The sequence below is a fragment of the Anabrus simplex genome, chromosome 3, assembly GCF_040414725.1.
Source record: "Anabrus simplex isolate iqAnaSimp1 chromosome 3, ASM4041472v1, whole genome shotgun sequence".
NCBI lineage: Eukaryota > Metazoa > Arthropoda > Insecta > Orthoptera > Tettigoniidae > Anabrus > Anabrus simplex.
In genome coordinates, this window is record NC_090267.1 from 242,987,628 (window position 1) to 243,013,314 (window position 25,687).

The 25,687-nt window shown below is 38.1% G+C and overlaps 1 protein-coding gene across 2 annotated transcripts in view; it reads left to right on the forward strand.

Moving 5' to 3' along the window:
• LOC136866194 (ATP-binding cassette sub-family C member 4) overlaps positions 1 to 25,687 on the forward strand; it is a 371,709-nt gene that overhangs the window by 184,249 nt on the left and 161,773 nt on the right. For both annotated transcript variants that reach the window (XM_067142938.2, XM_067142939.2), the window contains exons 9-11: positions 9,097 to 9,207; positions 18,384 to 18,587; positions 20,815 to 21,101. In XM_067142938.2, the coding sequence (XP_066999039.2) occupies positions 9,097 to 9,207; positions 18,384 to 18,587; positions 20,815 to 21,101 (602 nt within the window). The remainder of the gene's footprint in view (positions 1 to 9,096; positions 9,208 to 18,383; positions 18,588 to 20,814; positions 21,102 to 25,687) is intronic.

Genomic DNA, 25,687 nt, shown 5'->3' on the forward strand with positions numbered 1-25,687 from the left:
GGATCGGCGCATCCGCCGCCAAGCGGTGGCAGCCCCGCACGCCACGTCAACCGCCATTCTTCAGCATGTGCAAGACGCCCTGGCTGTTCCAATATCGACCAGAACAATTTCCCGTCGATTGGTTGAAGGAGGCCTGCACTCCCGGCGTCCGCTCAGAAGACTACCATTGACTCCGCAGCATAGACGTGCACGCCTGGCATGGTGCCGGGCTAGAGCGACTTGGATGAGGGAATGGCGGAACGTCGTGTTCTCCGATGAGTCACGCTTCTGTTCTGTCAGTGATAGTCACCGCAGACGAGTGTGGCGTCGGCGTGGAGAAAGGTCAAATCCGACAGTAACTGTGGAGTGCCCTACCGCTAGACAACGCGGCATCATGGTTTGGGGCGCTATTGCGTATGATTCCACGTCACCTCTAGTGCGTATTCAAGGCACGTTAAATGCCCACCGCTACGTGCAGCATGTGCTGCGGCCGGTGGCACTCCCGTACCTTCAGGGGCTGCCCAATGCTCTGTTTCAGCAGAATAATGCCCGCCCACACACTGCTCGCATCTCCCAACAGGCTCTACGAGGTGTACAGATGCTTCCGTGGCCAGCGTACTCTCCGGATCTCTCACCAATCGAACACGTGTGGGATCTCATTGGACGCCGTTCGCAAACTCTGCCCCAGCCTCGTACGGACGACCAACTGTGGCAAATGGTTGACAGAGAATGGAGAACCATCCCTCAGGACACCATCCGCACTCTTATTGACTCTGTACCTCGACGTGTTTCTGCGTGCATCGCCGCTCGCGGTGGTCCTACATCCTACTGAGTCGATGCCGTGCGCATTGTGTAACCTGCATATCGGTTTGAAATAAACATCAATTATTCGTCCGTGCCGTCTCTGCTTTTTCCCCAACTTTCATCCCTTTCGAACCACTCCTCCTTGGTGTTGCATTTGCTCTGTCAGTCAGTGTATATCGAACTGAAGTAACCACTTCGGACGACTTCCGTGAACGTATTGTTTAAGCAGCAGAGGATATTCTGAACAACCCTGGTGAAATGAAATGAAATGAAATGAAATGAAATGAAATGTCGTATGGCTTTTAGTGCCGGGATATTCCAGGACGAGTTCGGCTCGCCAGGTGCAGGTCTTTCCATTTGACTCTCGTAGGCGACCTGTGCGTCGTGATGAGGATGAAATGATGATGAAGACAACACATACACTCAGCCCCCGTGCCATTGGAATTAACCAGTTAAGGTTAAAATCCCCTACCCGGCCGGGAATCGAACCAGGGACCCTCTGAACGGAAGGCCACTACGCTGACCGTTCAGCCAACGAGTCGGACACAACCCTGGTGTCTTGGCTCGAATGCGTCGCAACTGGATTCGGAGACGTGAAGCCTGCAGGGAAACCCAGGGTGATCACTTTGAACAATTGCTACGAGTTTTACTTTGGTATGTCAGATGTTACGCCATTTCTGCAACGTAATGGCTTGGGAGTACAGTACAGTATCGCCTTAGTATTTTGAGTCTCGATAGGTCGATATTCTCATAAATCCGAGCAGGGAAATTGATGTACCGGTAACAAAAATTATAAATCGAGAATTTCAGTGCGCGAGTGCGGAAGACGTGCTTGTTAAAACGCTAGACATTGACCTTGAACGCATTTCGGCAGTTGCTCAATCCTACACTGCATGTGTTTTGTTTTTGCTACTTGCTTTACGTCGCACCGACACAGATACGTCTTATGGCGACGATGGGACAGGAAAGGGCTAGGTGTGGGAAGGAAGCGGCCATGCCTTAATTAAGGTACAGCCCCACCATTTGCCTGGTGTGAAAATGGGAATCCACGGAAAACCATATTCAGGGCTGCCGACAGTGGGGTTCGAACCTACTATCTCCCGAATACTGGATACTGGCCGCACTTAAGTGACTGCAGCTATCGAGCTCGGTTTTTTATTCTTTACGTGTGTTCGAGAAATGTATATTTTGTTTCTTATTCACTACGAGTTAAAACAGAAGACACTTTGCGTTTTTAAGGGCCGATGACCTTAAAACAGCAATCATCATCATTAACACGTATAAAAATTCAAAAAATGCTTGTTTTATATTCATCACTACTGAAATATGAAAACAATTCAATCAAATTAGTTATTTGATTCCCACACTCGTAGAGGTGTGGGTGGGCCGTCAGCTATACGTGTAGCTCTTGGGCCATGGAGTAAGGAAGTAGAGTTGTGAGGATGAAATAATTCAAGTTGGACGTATGTCTTGTACATACAATAAATTGAATTGAACATGTTAGAAAATACCTGAACGCGCAGAGAGATAACCGCAGCAACAACACGGACCCCAGAGGAGGCCCGCAGAACACACCACCCAGGACAGAGACCCCCCAAACACCCCGTTTATTGAGTACGTTTTCATGGTACGGTGTTGACATAGTACAACGTTGACATACATACCTGGGTAAATAAATAAACAAACAAACAGATAGAAGTGGTTGGCCTTGAACTTGCTGTGCCGAGTGAGACGAGTTCTTAGTCCAGATATGTGAACAAAACAAGCACTGAGGTCATTGACCATGCTACACTTTTAAAGGCTGCAGAGCAGATTAAAGGCGATGTATCACAAGGCCAAACTTAAACATGTAACAGAACGTAAGATGTAACTCTGTCACATGAGAAACGAAACACGCCCGGGCTGGGGAAACAAACACAGATCTTGCAGCACTGTCTTGAATCACAGGACAGAAGTACACCGGGACACGACACAAAAGGTGAATTAAAGACGGAAAAAGTCTTGTGTCACATGAAGCTAAAGAGATGTTATAAATAAACGAAATAAACTAAATAAAAAATAATAATTATATAAAAATAACAATAATATTAATAACAAAACATCAAATATGAATAACAAGTATACGACTTAAAAGGAGAGTAAAAAGAGGAATAAGACGAAAGTATGAACAGGTGAATAATAATAATAATAATAATAATAATAATAATAATAATACCGGTAATGTTATTTGCTTTACGTCCCACTAACTACTCATACTGTTTCTGGAGGCGCTGTAATTTAGTCCCGCAGGAGTTATTTTTATGTGCCAGTAAATCTACCGACACGAGGCTGACGAGCACCTTCGAATGCCACCGGACGGACCCAAGATCGAGCCTGCTAAGTTGGAAACAAGAAACCAGTGCTTTAAACGTCTGAGCAACTCAGACTGGCCACTTTTATTTTGCTTTATTTTACCATTACACATATGCTTTTCGCTTGCAAGCACGAAATAATAATGTAATTTTTTACGTCCCAATAACTACTTTGACGGGTTTTGGAGACGCCGAGGTGCTGGAATGTTGTACCGCAGGACTTTTTTTAATGCAAGTAAATCTACAGACACGAAACTGGCGTATTTCAGCACCTTCAAATACCCCCGAATTGAGCCTCCATCGAACCTGCCAAGATGGGATCAGAATACCAGCGCTCTATCGTCCGAGGTACTCAACCCGGTCGTGCGGTTAGGGGCGCGAAATTGTGAACTTTCAGTGGGGAGATACTGGGTTCGAACTCCACTGTCGACAGCCCTGAAGATTGTTCTCCGTAGTTTCCCATTTTCACATCAGGAAAATGCTGGAGTTGAACCTCATTTAGGTCACGAACGCTTCCTTCTCACTTCTACACCTTTTCTGTCCCATCGTCGCCATAAGACATATCTGTGTAGGTGCGACTTAAAGCCAATTTTGAAAATCATCATAATTAGGACATTATACAACTGTCGAGATCCATAGTTATAAACGATGAGAAGTATTTTCTAGGCAGACATTATTGGCGAGTAGTCAATAATAATAATAATAATAATAATAATAATAATAATAATAATAATAATAATAATAATAATAATAATAATAATGGTATTTGCGTTACGTTTACGGTTTTCGGAGAGGATGAGGTGCCGGAATTTAGTCCCGCAGGGGTTCTATTTACGTGCCACTAAATCTACCGGCACGAGTGTGACGTATTTGAGCACATTCAAAAACTACCGGACTGGGCCAAGTTCGAACCTGCGAGGTTGGGGTCAAAGGACCAGCACCTCAACCTTCTGAGCCACACAGCCCGGCAGGAGGCACGAAATGTAGGTACGTTTAATTTATTTATTTGTATAACATGTCCATTATTCGTTTGAAGTAAAACGTTGGCTGTGCTTGCCTAATTCAATTCAATCCCATGCTTGCTTTCGTTGGCGTAAAGACATAGGTTTTCAGGTCATTTCCATACTCACTAGACCATGGGGCTGACGACCACAGATATCCCAATCCCCTAAATGACGTAACAGCAAATGAACCAGTATTAACGCTGACAATTCGATACAGCTCCAGAGTCCGAAACCGATAACTGGGGTTGTCTGACGGAAACTAAATACTAACAACAAAACCAGTCTGGCGAGAATGTAACGTAACATGGTGAACACCGGTAGCACCTTCAGCTGTTATCGTAGTTCAGTTGCTCGTAAACATAAAACCAGTTTGGCAAGTATATTACGTAACATCTCGTGGCATTCCAAAGGTAGCGTTCAGCTGTTACAGTAGTATATCTGCTCTGAAACATAAACAGAAACCAGTTTGGTACGGATGGCGCGTGACTTGCCTGTTATCAACGGAAAGCTATTAATTCGCAGAACGAGGCATACTACCTATTCTAAAAACATCATATCACTTTGCTCTCAGAAATAACTTCTGTGGATTACTAAAAGTTTGATATATAGTGGTTCGTCACATCGTTCTCTATTGCTACAAGAAATATCTGCACGTATACACCTAACACTCTGTATAATGATACTAGTAGTCCGAATTCTTTGCAATCGTAGATAGATTTCATCCATTGTGTCACCTTATGTACTGCACCTTCCGTAGATTTTGATGGCATAAACCCAAATTGGTTCTCATGTAAACTGTTCTTTATCGCGAACTTATATTTTGCTTTCCGTGTTTAGGGATCACTTTTATCGTGGCCTCCTTCCAACAGTCTGGGAAAAAACAAAGTTCTAAACATTTATTGAACATTTTCAGGAAAAAATCAGGACAGGCACTATGAATATGTTTCACAACATTTGCAGATATGGCATCAATTTCTGGGGCTTTCTTATCATCTAACTTCGAGATCACTTGATTAACTTTTTTCATGCTAAAAGGCTTTTCATCTTCTGTTTCTGGTGCAAGCATGGTTTCCTTTCAAAGTGCAGCCTGCCTTTCATTATCAGCATCGTCTCTAGGAAAAAATGTCTCTACTAGAATATTTGCGGTTTCTAATGGTGTTGTGAATCCGATGCCAGCATCAATAGTATGCAGAGTAGTGTTGAGGTTACCTGTTTTTCGACCATCATTTAGTATATGGAGACAATATGTACAACAAAAATCATAAAACTTCTTTCCCTCTTCATCTGAAATGGGGCTCCCCCATGCTTGGTGTTTTGCTTTATATCCCCTAGTAACAGTAACTGACGTCCAATTAGTGACTTACAGATGAGATCCTGACTTTACATCTGATCTTAGAGAATTGAATTAAGGACAAACCCACATACATGACATTTGTAGATCTAGAAAAGACATTCAATAATGTTGATCAGTCCAAGTTATTTGAGATTCTGAAGGTGATCGGGATCAGATACTGTGAATGAAGAATTATCTACAATCTGTATAAAAGTTTGCTCACTTCAAACATTGATAGGAATTAGAAGGATGTGTTTAAGCCTTTTGTCGGGAGCATGGCTTTGTATGGAAGTGAAACATGAATGATAGCTAGCTCAGAAAGAAAGTGAATATAATTTTTTGAATTGTGATGTTACAGAAGAATGCTGAATGTGAGATGGATTGATCGAATCACGAATGAAGAGATACTGAATCAAATTGGTCTGAGAAGATCGATTTGGCCAAATTTTATGAGAAGAAGAGCTAGAATGATACGACAAGTCTTAAGACACCCAGTACTTGTTCAGTTGGTTTTTTTTTTTTAGGGAAGTGTAGGCGGTAAGTAGGGTAGGACTGAGCTCGATAGCTGCAGTCGCTTAAGTGCGGCCAGTATCCAGAATTCGGGAGATAGTATTTTCGAGCCCCACTGTCGGCAGCCCTGAAGATGGTTTTCCATGGTTTTCCATTTTCACACCAGGCAAATGCTGGGGCTGTACATTAATTAAGGCCACGGTCGCTTCCTTCCCACTTCTAGCCTTTCCCTGTCCCATCGTCGCCATAAGACCTGTCTGGGTCAGTGCGACATAAACCAACTTGCAAAAAAAAAAAAGGGTAGGGATAGACCAAGGTATGAGTAACACAAGCGGATTAGAGCAGATATAAGATACAGCAGTTATGTAAGAATAAAAAGTTCAGCACCAGATAGGGTGGCATGAGTGCTGCATCAATCCAGTCTATGGACTGATGATTCCAACAAACTTATTATTATTATTATTATTATTATTATTATTATTATTATTATTATTATTATTATTATTATTTTTTGATTCGTTGTGCCCAGCTGTGGAGCGCGTTTGAACTTATTTTGCACAATGTTTCTTCTTCTTTTCTTCCCAATATCTCTTCATTTTTTCACTGTGTTCCTTTCTGCGTGTTTCTGTCCAGCCTGTATTTTTTCTTGTTGGTTTCTCTGCAAATTTATGTTTGTTTACTAAGCTTCTAAATTTCATTCTATCTTGAATGGTTTCGTCCTCGATACCCATTTCTTGTAGATCTTCATGTATTTCTGCTAACCAATTGTTGCGGATTTTCAGGGTTAGAGCTAGATTTAGAATTTTCTTTGTCAGCCTGTTGTTATCCATTCTGTGTAGGTGTCCGTAGAATTTTAGTCGTCTCTTTCTGATGGTATCTGTGATTTTTTCTGTGAATTGAAAAATTTCGTGTGGTTTCTTTTTCATCCAAATTCCATTTTCGAACTTTGGTCCTAGGATTTTTCTGAGAATTTTCCTCTCTTGTTTCTCAATGCTTTTCATTTGTGACCTGCCGCTAATGATCAGTGTTTCAGATGCATAAAGTGCCTCTGGTTTGATGACTGTATTGTAGTGTCGTAATTTTGCATTTTTTGATATACATCTTTTGTTGTATCTGTTCCATGTGATTTTGTAAGCCCTTTGCAGTTTAGCAGTTCTTTCTTTGTTAGCTTCATTATTATTATTATTATTATTATTATTATTATTATTATTATTATTATTATTATTATTATTATTATTATTATTATTATTATTATTATTATTTCGAGGTTTATCATGGATCGCAGAGGTGAAAGAAGGTGCCGGATTGAATGGGTCTAACTACAATGTCAAGAATAAATTTTAAAACTTAAACTGAAGGTTATATTTTCAAAAATTTTAAGCTTAACGATTTTTACAGGTACAAGTAACAATCATTAAACAAGTCTAGGAAAGACAAGATTGGTGGTACAAACAGATCGTGGGCTTCAAGCCCTCACTTTACTTTTCCTGAGCTCCTAGCTCAAATGTACAAAAGAGCACAAATTAATACAAGGGCAGAAATCCTCTAATACATGAAGCACTTGCTCCCTAAATTACATTATCTGGCTTCCCAGAGGCACTTTTACAACACTTCAAAAAGAGCTAACATGCTCTCAGTTTTCCAAGCCTACTCAAGCCAACATAGCATGAAACTCTAATAATCCCTGGCCTTACAAGGCACTATTTACAAATAGAAGTCTAATTACACAGAGGTATCTAGTACCCAACCTACAGAGCCTTAGTGAAAAAGAACAGGTTAAATAAACAGCCCGAGTACAATTTGAATGAAGTCGAAGACTGCACTCCAAAAAAAATTATTTTAAAACCTATAGGGCGCTTGGCCGATGAAACAGGGGCTATTTCCAAACTACTGAGGTAGCACGCATGGAAATAACTTTAATACATTGCAGAAATGAAAAGTTACAAAAACGGCGCACCTCAAACCAAGATGAAGGGGAGCTCGAGAGGGTACATCACTCTCTATCCCCGATTTACAGTTAAAGTTTTTACGACGTTTTTACATTAGCCAAAAGAAGATTTACATTTTAGAAAAGTTGGTTACATAGTTAAAGTTTCGGACCTTTCCCTCGGATTAAACTGCAGAGTTAGCAAGAAAGAAAGATGTTATGTGGCCATTACCTTGTCGATGTACTGCTGCCTGATGAAAGAGGCCTCCCGCCTCCTGCTTTGACACACACACTTAGTAAGCTGACGATCAATTGGCCAAGAAACATGAAAATCCGCAGTTTATAAACCCTTGGGGAAAGTTCGAGACCATTTAAGATTAAACTAGCCACACCCTCTCATTTTTATTGGTTAATTTAAAAGATACACTTAAAATCGAAGAAGAAGAAGAAGACTGTGATTGGTAGAAAATTAATTACAGAAATTATTGATTAGTTAGATTCAAAACTGGCGGAAAGAAAAGATAAATATTGCCAACCTGAAAATAAATGAACAGGTAGTAAAAAAAACTTATGAATACAAAACTTCTTTAAATCAAAAGTTCTTTCACTTCGCACCAGAATGCATGATCATAGTTTTTAGTAGTGACATCTGTAGAAGAATGTCCAAACTTCTTGATGAATGGCAAACAAAACAAGTAGAAATTCACACAGTACAGGAAACTTCACAATAACAAAATTACATCAGATTTCTGTGGTGACATCTTCTGAGTAAAGTTCTAAGTAGGTGTAGTTTCAATTTCACTGTTTCACCAGTAGAGGAGTTCTTTTAGGTGCTAGATTTAAATGTGCGGCATTGGGGTGCACCTCCTGGTACAATTATTATTATTATTATTATTATTATTATTATTATTATTATTATTATTATTATTATTATTATTATTATTATTATTATTATTCACACAATTACTAGGCACATAGAACTGTTAAATACAATGTTTCAATCTTTCAAATATCAATTCAGTTCTTCACCCGACCCAATCAGGCTTCAGTATTAAAGTGCTGACACACTTATCTTTACGTAGATTTAATCTCCCGTAAAACATCAATTTGCTGGCCATGATATCATGACACTTGGTTTTGTTTTGGAAATCATCTTGGAAAACTTATGTGTATACTTGTTTGTTCCAGGTATTCGCATTGGCTCAGTACTACAACCTCTTAAACGTAGCCCTGGCTTATTTCTATCCCATGGCGATCACAGTTACGGCTGAATCCAACATTTCAATAGAGAGAATTGTGGTAATGTATGAATATTTTATGTATGCATATAATAGAACTGTAAGTAGGAGCAATGTTTGTGCCCATGTATAGCTGTAAATCCAAAAGAGCTCACGATATTTCAATGAAATTTTATGAACATTTAGATGCACTCATAACTTAAATAGTAGCCTGATGAGCCCAACTTAGCATACTGGAGCGAAACGCTGGCAACCAGGAATGAGTTGGCAGAAAAATATAATGTTCAATAATGGACCATTTATATTGATATTATAAATTTACTCATTTGAGACAAATATTTCAGGTTCCCTATGGGAATCAACATCCATATCATCTGATGGGTAGGCAGGCTTCAATTTTTGGTAATGAGATAAAGTCTCTCATAGTGCATTGGGACTGCCTGTGGCTCCAAGTAGGCTACGCAGTGGCCTTTATGGTATGCACTAGCCATGCGTCGTGGTAGGTGTGCTAGGTACCAACTGATGAGCCGAACCTAGCACACAGGGCAAAATGCTGGCAACCAGGAATGAGTTAGCTGGAAAATGTATAATGTTCAATAACGGACCATTTATACTGGTATTATAAATTTACTCATTTGGGACAAATATTTCAGGTTCCCTATGGGAATCAACATCCATATCATGTGCTGTTGCCTGTGGTCTAATGTTTAATGTTGTAACATAACGTGTGAGGTGGAGACCATGTTATGAACTAAGGTCCTTAAGAAGTTCGCAGTTCAATGCGGGACCTGCAGTATAAAAGGAAGGGGAGTATTTATGAAAGTTGGAAACTATGAGAAAAAAGACCTTGAGCTATAATTGAATGAGATTCACTTCGGGTGGCATATGCTGCGATGCGTGGTGAAGAAGGAACTGAGCGTGATGACAAGCTTGGGTAGAGAAAACGACTAGTGCTGGGATAGGAAGGGAGGGGGAAAGAAGGAGGAGCGGCAAGGGAGGTATGAGGAAGGGTAGGATGGGAATTTAGGGAGGGTGACGGGGTGAAAGCACGTGGCGTGAAATTAGTATTATGCATAATATGAAAGACAGAACTACTATTCGGAATTTTAATATTTTTGAAGATATCATTTAAATTTAGGTTTGAATTAAAGTATTGATCTAAAAGAATATAGCAGTTTTCAGTAATATCCAGTAAAGGACCTTTATTTAGAATTTCTAATACTTCAAGATCTTGATCTATTTCAGTAAAGTTATGTTCAAATTCTTTCATATGTTGGCTGACTGCAGAAAATCTGTTATGCTTTATAGCAATGACATGTTCTGCATATCTGATTTTAAAACTATGTCCGGTTTGACCTAGGTACGAACTATTGCAGTCTTGACAAGAAAACCTACGTGACAGTACTAATTTTGTCTCTTATTAAGGTGGTTTTTGGGCAATATCTGAATTTATTGATTATTCTTTCAATAAAGGCTTCCTTGAATCCTTTTTTTTTTTGTGCCAAAGAATGAATTATGTTCAGTTCCTTATTTAAGTTTGTTTTGGACATGGGAATCCTGAATGCACAATCTACCAAGCTATTATATGTGGCAGTTTTTTTTTTTTTTTTTCATTTGAGGATGTAACGAGTCATGTCTTATAATAGTGGCCATTTGAATGGGCTTTCTATAAATACTATATGTAAATGAAGAGGGATGTCTATTTATTGTTAAGTCCAGAAAATTAATAGAATTATTCATCTCTGATTGTAAGGTAAATTTGATGTCTTGATCGATACTATTGAGGTTTTTAAGGGTACATGGTGCATCTATAGGGCGTTCATCCAGGATTATAAATGTGTCATCCACATACCTAGCCCAGAACTGAAGCAGTCTTATTTAAAAACAACATTATCAAATGTAAAATAATTATTGTTGGTTAGTAATCTTCAAATAGCCATGAAGTCATGAACTTCAAGTTTGCTTAGTTGACTATTAGCGAGTAAGTTTTTTACGATAATCAGGAATAATGAATAGGTTTCTATACTCGGATACATATTAATTATATCAAAGGAATGTATAGAATGATATGATTGAAGTTTGTAACTGTCTAGTTTTTTACTAATTCTAGTGTTCCTGATAGATTTGTTTGGAGAGAATCTGTAGTGTTTACTGAGAAATTTCCGTATTGCTTTAGCTGTCGGCAAACCTGGGTTCATAATGATTAATTTTTGTTTTTTCCTGTTCAGTGACGAGAAAAGATGTGTTCTTTAAAATTTGTTTCAACTGACGTTGAATTGATTGTGTCGGGTCCTTCTTAATTATCAAAAAGGAGTCATTGTCAAAGAAGTTCTTAGTTTTTTTAATGTAATTTGTTTTATCCATAATGACTGTCATGTTGCCTTTATCAGCCTTTGTAATAATAAGTTGGTTGTCATTAACTTTCTTTTTAAGATTAAGGATGTGTTTTCTTTCAGTGAGAGACTCCTTATTATTGTTGGTGTTATGGGACGTGATACGATTTTTGGAAAGAAAGTTTTGTTTAATTGCTCTTTTACGTCCATTCTAAGTTTATCTTGTAGGTTATATGGCATTTTATTGATAGCAACTTCTGACTCGACCACGAGCTTAGAAGCTGTAATGGCTAAGATGGAACAAGGCCAAATATGCTTTGGGCCTTTCGAAAGAATTATTTTATCATCATCATACAAGTTGGTGTCGGAAAGTTAACTACCGGCGGGTGGAATTTTGCTAAATTATCATTAATGAGTTCAGGATTTCTATTAGCTTTAAGAGGAGAATTTTTATACGCTACTTTGTCCTTATGGTAATTCTAAATGCCCATGGAGGGAATTAGATACTTTTTCATCAATAGAGCATATCAAAAATCAGATCAAAAATTAGATGTTGGCTTTTCAGGCGTTTGCTCTATTAACCAGCATTTCGTCTTAGGTCTGACACTAGACTTGTCAGAGCAAACGCCTGAAAAGCCAACATCTAATTTTTGATCTGATTTTTGATATGCTCTATTGGTGAAAAAGTATCTAATTCCCTCCATGGGAATTTAGAATTACCATTTGGAATTGCTAGGGGGGCATTAATTCCATTGTGGAGTTTTATCTCCCGTATGCAGTTATCAGACTGTGCCACATAAGAGGCTTCTGATAAGTTCACCTGCATACACCCCAGCATCAGTGGGTAGGGTCTGACACATCCCACTCTGACGAGTCTAGTGTCAGACCTAAGACGAAATGCTGGTTAATAGAGCAAACGCCTGAAAAGCCAACATCTAATTTTTGATCTGAACTTTGTCCTTAAGCGCTTCAAGTTTCTTCTCTAATGTCTGTTTTTTTAGAAAGTATATTGAACAGCTTAACTTGGACTTGATCTTGAAAGAGATTCCACTGAGCTCTTGTGAGTGAGGTAGCAGCCTCATGGTGAGCTTCATACAAGCGATGATTTAAAAAAAAAAAAATTCTTATGAAGAAATTGTAATTCATTTTTTTTAACCAAAGTCTGTTTGTCACAAGTTGAACATTATGCTGATGGGAAGGACAAAGTGTTGTTTCATGATGCCCTTCAAAAAACTAGGGGTCAAGTTCTGTGTAATGCATTGTTTGATGAATTTTATATCCCTGCCTACTTCCCCAATTTTAATTTTTAAGCCCAAGTATTGATAGGCTATCGATTTTGCCTGGTTGACTGCTTCATTTAAATTTAAGAATTTCGCCTTATATCCGTATTGAACTGAGAATGTAAGAATGTTATAATGGTTAAGTTACAACATTTTACTTAGGACTAGTTTCAACAATGTTGTGCGTCATCTTCAGCCAAAATATGAGAACAGGCATGGGTACACATATACGTACATATACAATACACAAAATATTATAACATTATTCTAAAATATGATTAAAATGGGGAATATAATGAAATAGTAAATTGATTTTCAATCACAATTTCAGAACTTGACAGTCATTATCAGAACAACACATGAACTGGAAAGTGAATTAAAATAACAATTTGATTATACAATCACGAGTTAAGAACTTAACAAACATAGTTTTTAACAACACATATAACACTTTGAAACTTAATTTGCTTTAAGTCCAAATCGAACTTGTTCAACTTTTGAGTCAAAATTTTCATTAAATAAAATCACTTTTTGACTAGAAGTATAATGAATATTTTCATTGAATAGAGAGTTTTGTCTCTTTTTAACCAGAAGTGCAATATTCAATTTGCATAAGATGTTCCTCTGAGTGCTTTGAAGTCAGTGTTACGTCGTGGCTGTGCTGTTGCCTGTGGTCTAATGTTTAGTGTTGTAGCATAACATGTGAGGTGGAGACCATGTTATGAATCAAGGTCCATAAGAAGTTCGCAATTCAATGCGCCACCTGCAGTATAAAAGAAAGGGGGATATTTATTAATTTTTAAATTTTTATATCTCAACCCCCATCACCACCACCACAAAGGGGCCTGAATTTGGACTTTAAAAAATCCGGAGTGCCACTATTCATCTCAGCGACCCCAAAAACTGTGGATTTGACACTATTTACGATTATTTTTATATATCTCAAACCTCGCCCCACGCCCTTTAAGTGGCTGAACTTGGTTTAAAAAATTCTGGTAGTCACTGTTCATCTCAGTGACCCCGAAAAATATGTATTCCACAATGCTTTTCATATTTCAGCCCCCCCCTTGCCACTAAGGGTGTCTGGGGTGTTTTACCCCCACGTGGTTTGTCTCATGATACTAAAAATCCGGAGTGCCGCTATTCATTTTAGATTATTTTTATGTATCACTCTCTGCTCGACACCAACCCAAAGGGGGCTGAACTTGGACTTATAAAAAATCTGGAGTCTCACTATTCATCTCAGTGACCCTGAAAACTATGGATTTGACACTATTTTTGATTATTTTTTTGTCACTCCCCCATCGCATCCCACCCCAAAAGGGGGCTGAACTAGGACTTTAAAAAATTCTGGAGTGTCACTACAACTCAACAACCCCAAAAAGTATGGATTCAACACTACTTTCGCCCCTATGGGTTCCTGGGGTTTCTTACCCCTACGTGGTTTGTCTCCTGATACTAAAAATCTGGAGTGTCATTATCCATCTCAGCGACCCCGAAAACTATGGATTTGACACTATTTTTTGGTTATTTTATATATCACTTACCCATTGCCCCCACCCCGAATAGGGCTGAACTTGGACTGTAAAAAATCTGGAGTGTCACTATGCATCTCAGCAATCCTGAAAAGTATGGATTCAACACTATTTTCATTTAAGGGTGTTTGTGGTGTCTTACTCCCACGCAGTTTGTCTCCTGATACTAACTCATAAGTGTACCCAATTAGGTTGAAATCACTCCAGTAGTTTAGGAGAAGATGTGGTTCAAACCCATCCACCCACATACATACATATAATGACTTTTATATATACGTTGTATATAGATTTGTAGATGTTTAATTTTTAAACCAGATACATTACAAAAGGAATTTTTTCAATACTGGAATTAGGCTACAGTATTTGAAAGTGTTTCATTTCAGTATGGTAAAAGAGTTTTTAAATGAAAAAAGTTGTTAATGAGTTGCAATAATATTCCTGAAAATAGATATACAAAGCATTTTATTTTTAATAAAAATGTATTGTTGATGTATCTGGATTTGAAAATTAGCTGGTGATCATATTATATCATTGGTAAATATTGAGCACCACTGAACTTTTAAACCACCAGCCGCCACTGCTCTGTACTGATTTTCATGCCATACTTCTCAATTTTTTTGTTCAATACATCTAGTTGTTGTTGCACTTCTTTGCTGTCCTTTCCCTAGATCACAACATCATCTGCAAATAGCAGAATCTTCATCTTTTTATCTCCATAGGTTTCCTTCATTTCTTCTACAGTTTCATCTATGATCATAATAAACTAAAGAGGTGACAGCACACTCCCCTGTCTTAGTTCAGTCTTATTCCTAAACCATTCTGTCTTTCCAACTGGCATCAATACCCTGCTAACACAGTTGTTGTACATTGCTTGCACCATTTCTAACATTTCTCTTCTGAGTCTCCTTTTAACCATTGTTTCCCAAACCTTCTCTGGGTATACTATCATATGCCTTTTCTATATTTGTGAAAGTCATGACCAGATCCTTTCCATATTCCCAGTTCTTTTCCATCAGCTGTCTCATGCTAAACATTGGATCCACTGTAGATCTTCCACTTCTGAAGCCATATTGTTCCTCTCGTAACTCCTTCAATCTTTTTTTTTTTTCATTCTTCTTTCTAATATCCTTTCCAGTATGTTAACAACCTGCAATATAAGTGTGATTCTTCTATAGTTAACTTACTACAAACTTTCTTGTCTGCTTTCTTAAACACTGGTATTATTATCCACTTTTTTCCAGTCTTCTGGTACTCATTTGTGTTTCCACATACACTTTGGTAGTTGGTACAACTATTGCATACCAGCAGCTCCAGCAGCCTTTATCATTTCCATGATTTCATCCATCACTGTTGCTTTTCCCACCTTCAACTTTTGTACCGCTAACTCCACCTCCCACATTGTTATATCATCCTCTGTTACAATTAAATTAAAAATTAAGTGTAAAATATTTCCACCTTTTCAATACAAAATCAAGTAATGAGGGTTACATTATAGAAGAAACATTTACTGGAACTAGTTTCGACCTATCATCAGCCAAATCGTGAGTTGCACAATGTATCTGATAGTTCATAGAAATTGCAAAAAAGTCATGAAAACATAGTGGTTTGACACTATAAATGTGAAAAAGTCAAAATTGTTGTAAAAGTTTTGGATAATGCATAAAATTCATAAATTGATGCACTTAGCTGTTGAAGGAAGAATTCAAGAATAATAATTTGGGCATTGAAGATTCTTGAGGTTTGTATATATCATTCCTTATAAAGTTCTGATAGTTGCTCTGTGATGTGTTGGACATATTGGAGGTAAGGTCTCACTGGTAATCAAAGTTTCAGATTTTGTTTAAAAATGCATATATCAATGCATATAGTTGTCGTTGAAGGATAACGAAGATTCCTGAGAATTACGTATCACACGGTGCGGAGTTTTAAAAGCTGCAAATCATCAATAGTAGTAGTAGTAGTGCTGAGAAAACCTAATTTCAATAGAATTGTTCCCATTATATTAAAGTACACAGCGAAGATACTTAAAGTCTTGCTCCATTCATGTGCCAGCTACTGTTTTTTTAAATTTGTTTTACGTTGCACCAACACAGATAGGTATTATGGCGAGGATGGGAGAGGGAAAGCCTTTGAGTGGGAAGGGAGTGGCCGTGGCCCTAGTTTAGGTACAGCCCCAGCATTTGCCTGGTGTGAAAATGGGAAACCATGGAAAACCATCTTCAGGGCTGCCAACAGAGGGGTTCAAACCCACTATCTCTTGCATACAAGCTTACAGCTGCACACACCTAACCGCATGGTCCCAACTACTGTCAAGTTAACAGGTTGAATGATATGTTTGATTATGATCATAAGTTTTCGTGTTTAAACACAGACCTGCTGTAACATTGTGTTCAACCATACAGATTAGTAATGTTTGGATATCTTCAGGAATTGTTGCAAGCAGAATAGCATATCGCAGATTTTTTTTTTTTTTTGATCCGTTAACAATGATGCCCTCCTATTGTCCTTCCAATACTTCAGAAAATACCTTTTTGGAGGAGATATTGAGGAGGAGTGGGGATTGAATTACTTGCCTCACCTCTTACTTCATTTCAATAGGCACTGGTGTTGGTGTTATCAGCCGTAATTGATGTGATCTGATTTCCAATACAGATTGGAAATAATTTGGATATCTCTACCATCCAGGCCAATATCAGGTAGGATATGTAACAATGTGTTTCATATTTGACGTGGTCGAAAGCTTTCTCATAATTAATAAGAAAAACGTGTACATCCACAGACATATCTAAAAATGTTTTCACCAAAACCTGCATGCCCAGCAATGCCTTGCTGGTGCCAAATCCATTACAGAATTCAAACTGGATGCTACCTGTGTATGATTCACACTTGCTGTATATTCTATTTTTTTTTTTTTTTTTTTACAAGTTGTTTTACATTACACCAACACAGACAGATTGTATGGCAATAATGGAATAGGAAAGGGCTAGGAGTGGGAAGGAAGTGACTGTGCCCTTAGCAGTATATTCTTGCATATTTTACTTTTAGGAAGAATTTTGAGAACATGGCTCAATTAGGGTTTTGATTCTATAATCTCCATGAGATTTAGCCATTGTTTTCTTTGGAATAGGGATGAAAGTAGATGTCGGCCAGTCAGTAGGGTTTGATACATTGGTGTATGCTATATTGAATAGCATGATATCCAGTGATTGGCTTTCTATAAGAACTTTTAAGATTTCTATAGGTATACCATCAGGTCCATGTACTTTTCTGTGTTTGTAGTTCTTGAATGCATATTCTACTTCCTGGCAAGTTATGTATGGTCCTTCATCTGGATCAAAAACAGAAGAATATGGTCGCCTATTATCTCAGAAAATATTAGACACAGAGAATTTGAGCTGTTCAGGGTTTCTCCATGTTAGATGATGACCTTCTCTTGATTGTTATATAAGAGTCCTTTTGTCCTTCTAGTATGTAACCCTGCAGCTTCTTTACCTTTCTGTACATGTTAAAAATGTCATGCTTAGATTAACATTCTTACACTGATTACTCAGCCATTCTATTTTTGCCCTTCTAATCATTTGGCAGAATTTGGTCCAGTGTTCTTTGTACTTTTTCCAGTTCTTGTTTTTACCAGTCTTACAGTAGAATGTCTGAGACAGATTATCACTTGGGTGACAATGGCAAGGATCACTGCATAGAAGAAGGCAATGCTAAATCACTGTATCAATGGCCTGAAGGTGAAGCCCATTTCCTCAGGGCTTCATAATCATCATAAATATGATAGGCCCAAGCTCCGGGTGGTGTTGTTTCATGGAGCTCCTTTGAAATGATCAAAGAAGTGGCCAATGGGACTCTGCTGCCTGTCAGAATCAGCATTTAGACAGGTGTCACATGAACTCAACAGAAGAGTCAATGGCAGCATCTGAGTCTCAGTTAGTGAGATCTATCTGGCTTAGCGTCAGGCAGCAATCAGCTCAGAAACTCTTGCCAAACAAATGTGGCCATGAGAATAGAAATGTATATTCTATAATGAAAATTAAATTAAATTGTAATTTTTTAACCATAAACTTGATCTCTCTGTTTTAATAGAATTTCCTGATGAAGGAAGAGTCAAAGGTTACTGCGTTGGAAGATAGCATGATCGGATCTGACAAGATATCTTCAATAGGTCGCGTTGCAATTGCTAAAGGATATGCCAGCTGGACTCCCGACAAATGCACTCTGAAGGACATCAACATTGTCATTGAACCGAGAACTGTATGTGCCATTGTTGGACCAGTGGGATCTGGAAAGGTACGTAACAAAGATGCTGAATTCCCAGTTAACAGAGTTGTATGTTTTATTCTTTTTCTGATTTTACATCAATGTAAAAAAAATTGTTTGTTATGCTTTAGCCTATGTCAATTACAAATAAATATACATTTTAGGCATTTTTATTTTCCTGTTAGTTTTACACAAATGAGATAATAATTTCATATTAATATTGTCAAGAGACATTACCTATTTATGAGAATTTTTAATGATTTTCTTCAAAATGCTAAAAGAGGTTAAATTACAAATGTGCAAACTCTACAGAATGCTAAATGTACAAATCAAAATTCTAAATTTCTGAACTGAAATTACTAAAAAATCTCCCTTCCTAGTCGTAGACAAATGACCTCCATTTTTATATGGAATCTGAACCACAGTGATATAAATTTTCGTTTCCAAAACCCCACTTGCACTGGCCAGAATTAAAACTGTAACTGCATTGTTGAGATGTTAGTAACAATTCTATATGACTATCATGTGTCAGGTTGAATGCTGAGATGGTAAAATACTAGCTTTTTGAGCCCAAGTAGGTAGGTTCTATCACAGCTCACTCGTGTGGAATTTGAAGGTGTTCAAATACGTTAGCCATGTGCCAGCATACAGTATTTATAGCTCGTAAAAGAATGCCTGATGGATAAAATTCCAGCACTGTGGTGTCTCTGAAAATAGTAAAAATAAATAGTGGAATTATATTAATTACTGCTATGACTGTCATGTCCTCCAGATATGTTTGTTAGTATATATTGTACTTGTGTATTCCTTTATCAAATACTCCACCTTTATAATACAAATTAATCTTTACTTTAAAACAGCATTATTACCGGTATAATAATAATTATTATACCACATTATATATTATTATTATTATTATTATTATTATTATTATTATTATTATTATTATTATTATTATTATTATTATCTTAAAATAAAGACAAGTAATTTGTATTGTAAAGGTGGAGGTTGATAATGGATTTCACAAGGATATGACAATATGACAATATGGGCTTTATGAAGTTTATTTCATGTAATGTTTGTTAGTACTTTTACATTGATAACGATAAAAGCTTATTGACACCTTAAAATAGAAACCTCAAAAGGTCGGTAGATGCAGAGTGGGTGTCGGCCCTAAAGTGGCCACGACTGGTCTGTGGTCCAACAACTCTGCACTCTGACTGGCCGACCAAGCAGAGGAGGGGTGGCCACGGCTCTACCGTGGCTCTACGCCTCTGCATTCAGGAGACGGGACAGGGCTGGACCTCATGGCTGGCCCCAACCATTGGCTGTCCTGAGAATGGTTTTCCGTGGTTTTCCACTCTTCTGCACTCAGTCGAATGACAGGACAGTTCCTAGTATAGGCCGCGGCCGCCAACCCCCTGACCTTCTCAGTACATATCTTTCACCGCAACATATCTCCCGGCCTGAGAGATGGCATTACTGTCTAAGAGGCCTGCCTCCCCCTTCAAAGCAGGAGTGAAAACGTTTTAGTAGTAGTAGTACCTCAAAACCTCGTCGGATTTTTCTGAAATTGAGATATTTGGACCAAAAATTTGAAAACCTTGTATGTCAAGCTTCTCAGTGATAGAAAATTGAAAAACTAATTAATTTTTCCTCCAGTGACCAGTTAGTAAATTACGTACTTCTAATGTTAAAGAACCTTGCTTCAGGGTAAAAGTCTGGCATTCTGTTATATTCAAAGACCGGTAGTAGGTAATGGAATATACATCCATAGTGTTAGTGGGATGTCGGCCCCGTGGTGTAGGGGTAGCGTGCCTGCCTTTTACCCGGAGGCCCCGGGTTCGATTCCCGGCCAGGTCAGGGATTTTTACCTGGACCTGAGGGCTGGTTCGAGGTCCATTCAGCCTACGTGATTAGAATTGAGGAGCTATCTGACGGTGAGATGGCGGCTCCGGTCTAGAAAGCCAAGAATAACGGCCGAGAGGATTCATTGTGCTGACCACACGACACCTCGTAATCTGCAGGCCTTCGGGCTGAGCAGCGGTCGCTTGGTAGGCCAAGGCCCTTCAAGGGCTGTAGTGCCATGGGGTTTGGTTTGGTTTTTAGTGTTAGTGGCACAGTGCAGTTTTCTGCTTTTTTCTCTTAGATGAATTTCAATTTTTCAAAAGTTGCTAACAATCACATGTATTATTATAATTGTTTTATCAAAGTTGATGATTTGAAAAATAACTCTTGTTTTTATTGATGTGCACAGAGCTCTCTGCTCAACGTCATCCTTGGTGAGTTACCACTGTCCTCAGGTGTGTTCAGCACTAATGGGAAAATATCTTATGCATCGCAAGAACCATGGATCTTTGTTGGTACAGTGAGACAGAATATCCTGTTTGGTCAGCGATACGATCCTGTGAGATACCGTGAAGTTGTGAAAGTATGTGCTTTGGAGAAGGACTTCCACATGTTTCCTCAAGGTGACCAGACCCCTATTGGTGCTAGGGGTATTAATCTGAGTGGTGGGCAACGAGCAAGACTTAACTTGGCCAGGTAAGCTGTTATATCACTAAGCTATAACAATGGATATAGTAACACTAACATGGAAATGAGGTCTCAGTGACTGCTTAGTGTTATTCTAGAGGATAAAATACAAAGGCCATCCAGAAATTAAGTTTCTTTATTTTAAAAAAAAAAGGACAACATAGTTACATGAAAAACTTTATTGGCACCTGATACAGCAATATAGGACCTATTTTTTTGAACTAATCGCAACTAGACATTTGTCATATTATGGGATCAACTTTTGTGTGCCAGTGGCATAGAAGTTTGCCACCTGGAAATGGAACCACCATGTGACATTCGTCTTCACCTTTTTATCCATGTGAAAATGATGACAGGGGAATACGAATTCCTTGAGGTGCAAGGAAAGATGAGAATCACTGGGAGCATGATCAGGACTGTATAGTAGATGATCAAACACCTCCAAGCTGAACTCCTGCAGAACAGTTGCCGAGCACCGAGCTGTATGTAGGCGCGCATTGCCATGGATCAGCATAACACCTGCACTGAGCATTTCACGCCTCTTGTTTTGAATCTCCCATCGCAATTTCCGTAGAACCTTTATCACAGACTGAACCTCACGGGCAGCGGGAGAAAGAATACGAGCCACCATTTTGATCCCCTGCTTCTGTGGTACTGACACCAGGCAGGTCTTGTCTGGTCAGCATATGATTGCTACATCATAGATCTGTTGCACATGCTCATATTTCCTGGCTAAATACGCTTACTTTACAAGAAAAGAAGTAGGGAAAATTAATTTCTGGATGTATTAATGACAGGAGTAAAAGCCATTTTTATTCTTAAAACCTCTCTTTAATCTGTCAAAAATATCATTATCACTTTTCTCATTTGATGATTAATAGAGGTTTTATGCTTGAAAATATAAATGCAAAATTCTTTGTCCCAGCAGTGCTGGGGTAAATAGAGTTCAGTGCAAACCACTGGACTGCAGAATGAAAAGCCTCATGAGACACTTGCCAAAACTTTTCCAGGAGGGCATTCATCAAAGGATATACAAGCTCTGTGATAAAACAAATGTCATCCTACACATAAACTAACTCTTATAAAACCTTCAGTTACTATTGTTAATATATTTTAATTATCTTTTATTAAATGCTAAGTACAACTATACTCTGTAAATACATATTGTACATTTGAATAACTTCAAATACATATTGTGAATACGTCTGACCTCAAAATCTGTGTAGTTGAAAACTGTGGAAAGCTCTGTAATATTCGTATATTGGGTATAATCCACTATCATTCTGATACATATAGATGTTTCTGGAGACTTACAGTAATGATTTATTATCCAGATACTTGTAGAAACATTGTCCATGTGGTTTGTGTATATGTAAAAGAACATTTGAGTTTGATCTACTCCAATGGAGAGGCCGGTTGATCGATTGTTCTTACAGTGTTGTAAGAACATTTCCAGAAGTCAGCATTTCTAGACTGTTTGTCAAACAGTATATATATCGAGCTGAGAGGCCGAGAAGTTAGACAGGGAAATTGATGAGTGACAGTCAGTATTGAGCTCCATGGTGGAGTCAGTGTTGGTGCTGGACTCGGGGTCAGAGTTGGGCTCTGTGGTGAAGTCAGTCAGTGAATCAGTGCAGTAAGAGAATGTAGAGTGTGGGGACAGAGTGAGTCGATATCTGTATTTGTCAGAATGGACTTGAGTTAGAGGGCAGTAAGTCTTATCTTTTGATGGCAAAGTGAATAATATGTGTGTGGACTATTGATATCTGTACTTTTCAGAATCGACTGTGTGATGGTGAAATGAATAACCAGTGTGAGAACTTGTTGATATCTGTGCTGACAGAATCAATAGCAAATTGCTCAGTGTGTTTACTCAATAGTGTATAATTGTGTATAACTGTGTGTCGTTAAGGAATAGACGTAGTGACAATAAAGCGGTTTTATGTAAGGAAATGAATGTATCTCATGTGATTTTTTTTTTTACACCAAAATACAATTGCACTGAGAACGATAATAGTTTGTATTCAGAAATGCAGTTGGAACATATGAAGTCTTACTTAGCATCTAGATGTAGGGATCTAAACTGTGATATCTATGCCTGTTTTCTTGATTATCAGAAAGAATTTGATAGTGTGCAATATCAGAAGATGGTTGAAATTCTAAGAAGTGTTGGTGTAGGTGACAAAGATCTAATAATTTATTGTCAACTTATTTTGGAATCATTCTGCTTCTGTGAAAATGGCAAGAGAGAACTCAGACACTCAAATCTAACAAGGTGTAAGACAAGGTTGTATACTACCACCAATGATATTTAAAATCTATTTTGAATATATCTTCAGGGAAGCATTGGAGTATGTAGAAACAGAAATCCTGTTGAATGAGCAATGGATCGACAATACTCACTATGCAGATGACTGAATAATTTTCGCAGATGAGCCAGAAAGCTTACAGAACCTCGGCAATAGAATGACAGAGTAACGATGATTATGGTCCCGACATTAACTTAGAGAAGACAAAGGTAACGATTGTTAGCAAAAGCTCTGTCCTTACCGTTCATCTTACCATCAAAGACAAGGCCATTGAATGTACACATAGTACTTCTTACAATCCTCCTTCTGAGGAGGTAAAGTCTGATATTGGAAGATCCAGCACTGTTTTACGAAATGAGTAACATATTTAAATGTCATGTAACAACAACAACAACATCAATATCAACAACAACAACAACAACAACAATAATCATAAAGGTGGTTTTATGTCCCACTAACTACATTGAAGGTTCTTGGAGATGCCAAGGTGCAGGAATTTTGTCCCACAGGAGATCTTTCACATGCTGGTAAATCTATGACGTGAGGCTGACGTGTCTGAGAACCTTCAAATACCACTGGACTGAGTCAGAATTGAACCTGCCAGCTAGGACTCGGAAAGTCAGCATCTTAATCATCTGAGCCACTCAGCCTGGCTGAATTAAAATTGAATTTAAAGATGAGACCTGGCACTGTTATGTTTTCTTTGTCTTATACTGTATTACGGAACTGAAACATTGACTCTAACAGAATCACTCTGTAAATGATTGGATGCCTTCAAGGCGTAGCTCTACAGAAGATTGCTGAGGGTGACATGGACAGATAATGTCACAAATTTAGAGATTCTTAGGAGAATGAAAAGTGATAAAAAAGTTCTAACACGATGAAAATGAGAACTTTGGTACTTTGGCCACATTATGAGAAATGAGAATGAAAGCAGGTATCCACAATGCAGTCTATCCTTCAAGTAAGGATACCAGGAAAGAGAAGTGCTGGTCATAAAAGAACTTCCTGGTTAAAGAACCTCACAATCTGGACCTCCGTGTCAACCGTATAACTACCCCAAGCTGCACCTAAGAATAAAAAGAATAATAATAAGAAGAAAAATAAGATAAAAATAAATGTTTAATAATGAGATAATTTGCAGAATGCTGTTCAGGATATATACCAATAATTTTGTGACACTATGCTGTCTGAAAGGAATGTGCAGCTATTGACTTATATTTCATCTTTCAGATGTTGGAGTATCATCCATGTAGCTATAATGTGGCTTCAAATATTAATCATTATTGGTAAAGGTACCGGTACTTCATAGCCCTCTTCCATGCACACTTCTTATATGACTGAATATTGGAACAGTATCACTAAATCATGAACACCTTATTCAAACAACCTAATAATTGGCTGTATACCTAGACATTCCCTGATGGTGTATATCGTAACCAGCTAGATTATATTCTACTGTATCGAAATCAAATCAAAATGCTTTATTTACAAATGAGTCTCTATCTCGGTGGCGAATAATACACAAAAATACATTGTTCTCAACAACTAAATTTTAAATTAAAAAGAAAAGCAGGCATTTTTCCTAAAATACAGTAATATACAATTTACATTAACAATTTTTCTATTAAACACACAGCTCATCATTAATAAATTTATATTATTTACAAAATTCTACTCATAATATCTTCTGTACTTACACACATAATCAACTCATATACAGTATGTGAGATCACTTCAAAAAATACTATACAATTGCTATAAGATTTAAATGTAGATTGCTTTTTTTTTTTAACCCATTCTGGTACCTAACATGCATAATGACCTGCTGTGTCTTAACCAGAGCCCCTTTTTCCACTGCTTTTCAGAGTTTCTGAAGGAGCTTCACTGCTACCATAGTGGTCCCAGAGCCCTCGAAATCCCTACTATACTTCACCCCTACAGGCAGTCCCCTACTTCAGCTGTCCGGTCTCCATAGACAAGGGGATGGAATTCATTTATTCACAAAAATTCTTTATTACAATAACCTACACAGGTCAAATGCCCTCTAACAGTTCTTTCCTCAGCTGCAGTTTATTTTTTTCTTAAATATCTGAACGGATTTAGGAAAAGGATCAAACACTTCCCCAGGTAAACTGTTCCACTCCTTGATGCCCTTCCCAATGAATGAAAATTTATCCCTATCATTTCTGCTAAAATCTCATCTAATTTTATACTTGTGATCAGCCCTGCCAATATAATTATTTTCCAGCTGAAGCCTCTCATGGATTTCCCCCCATGCTTCCT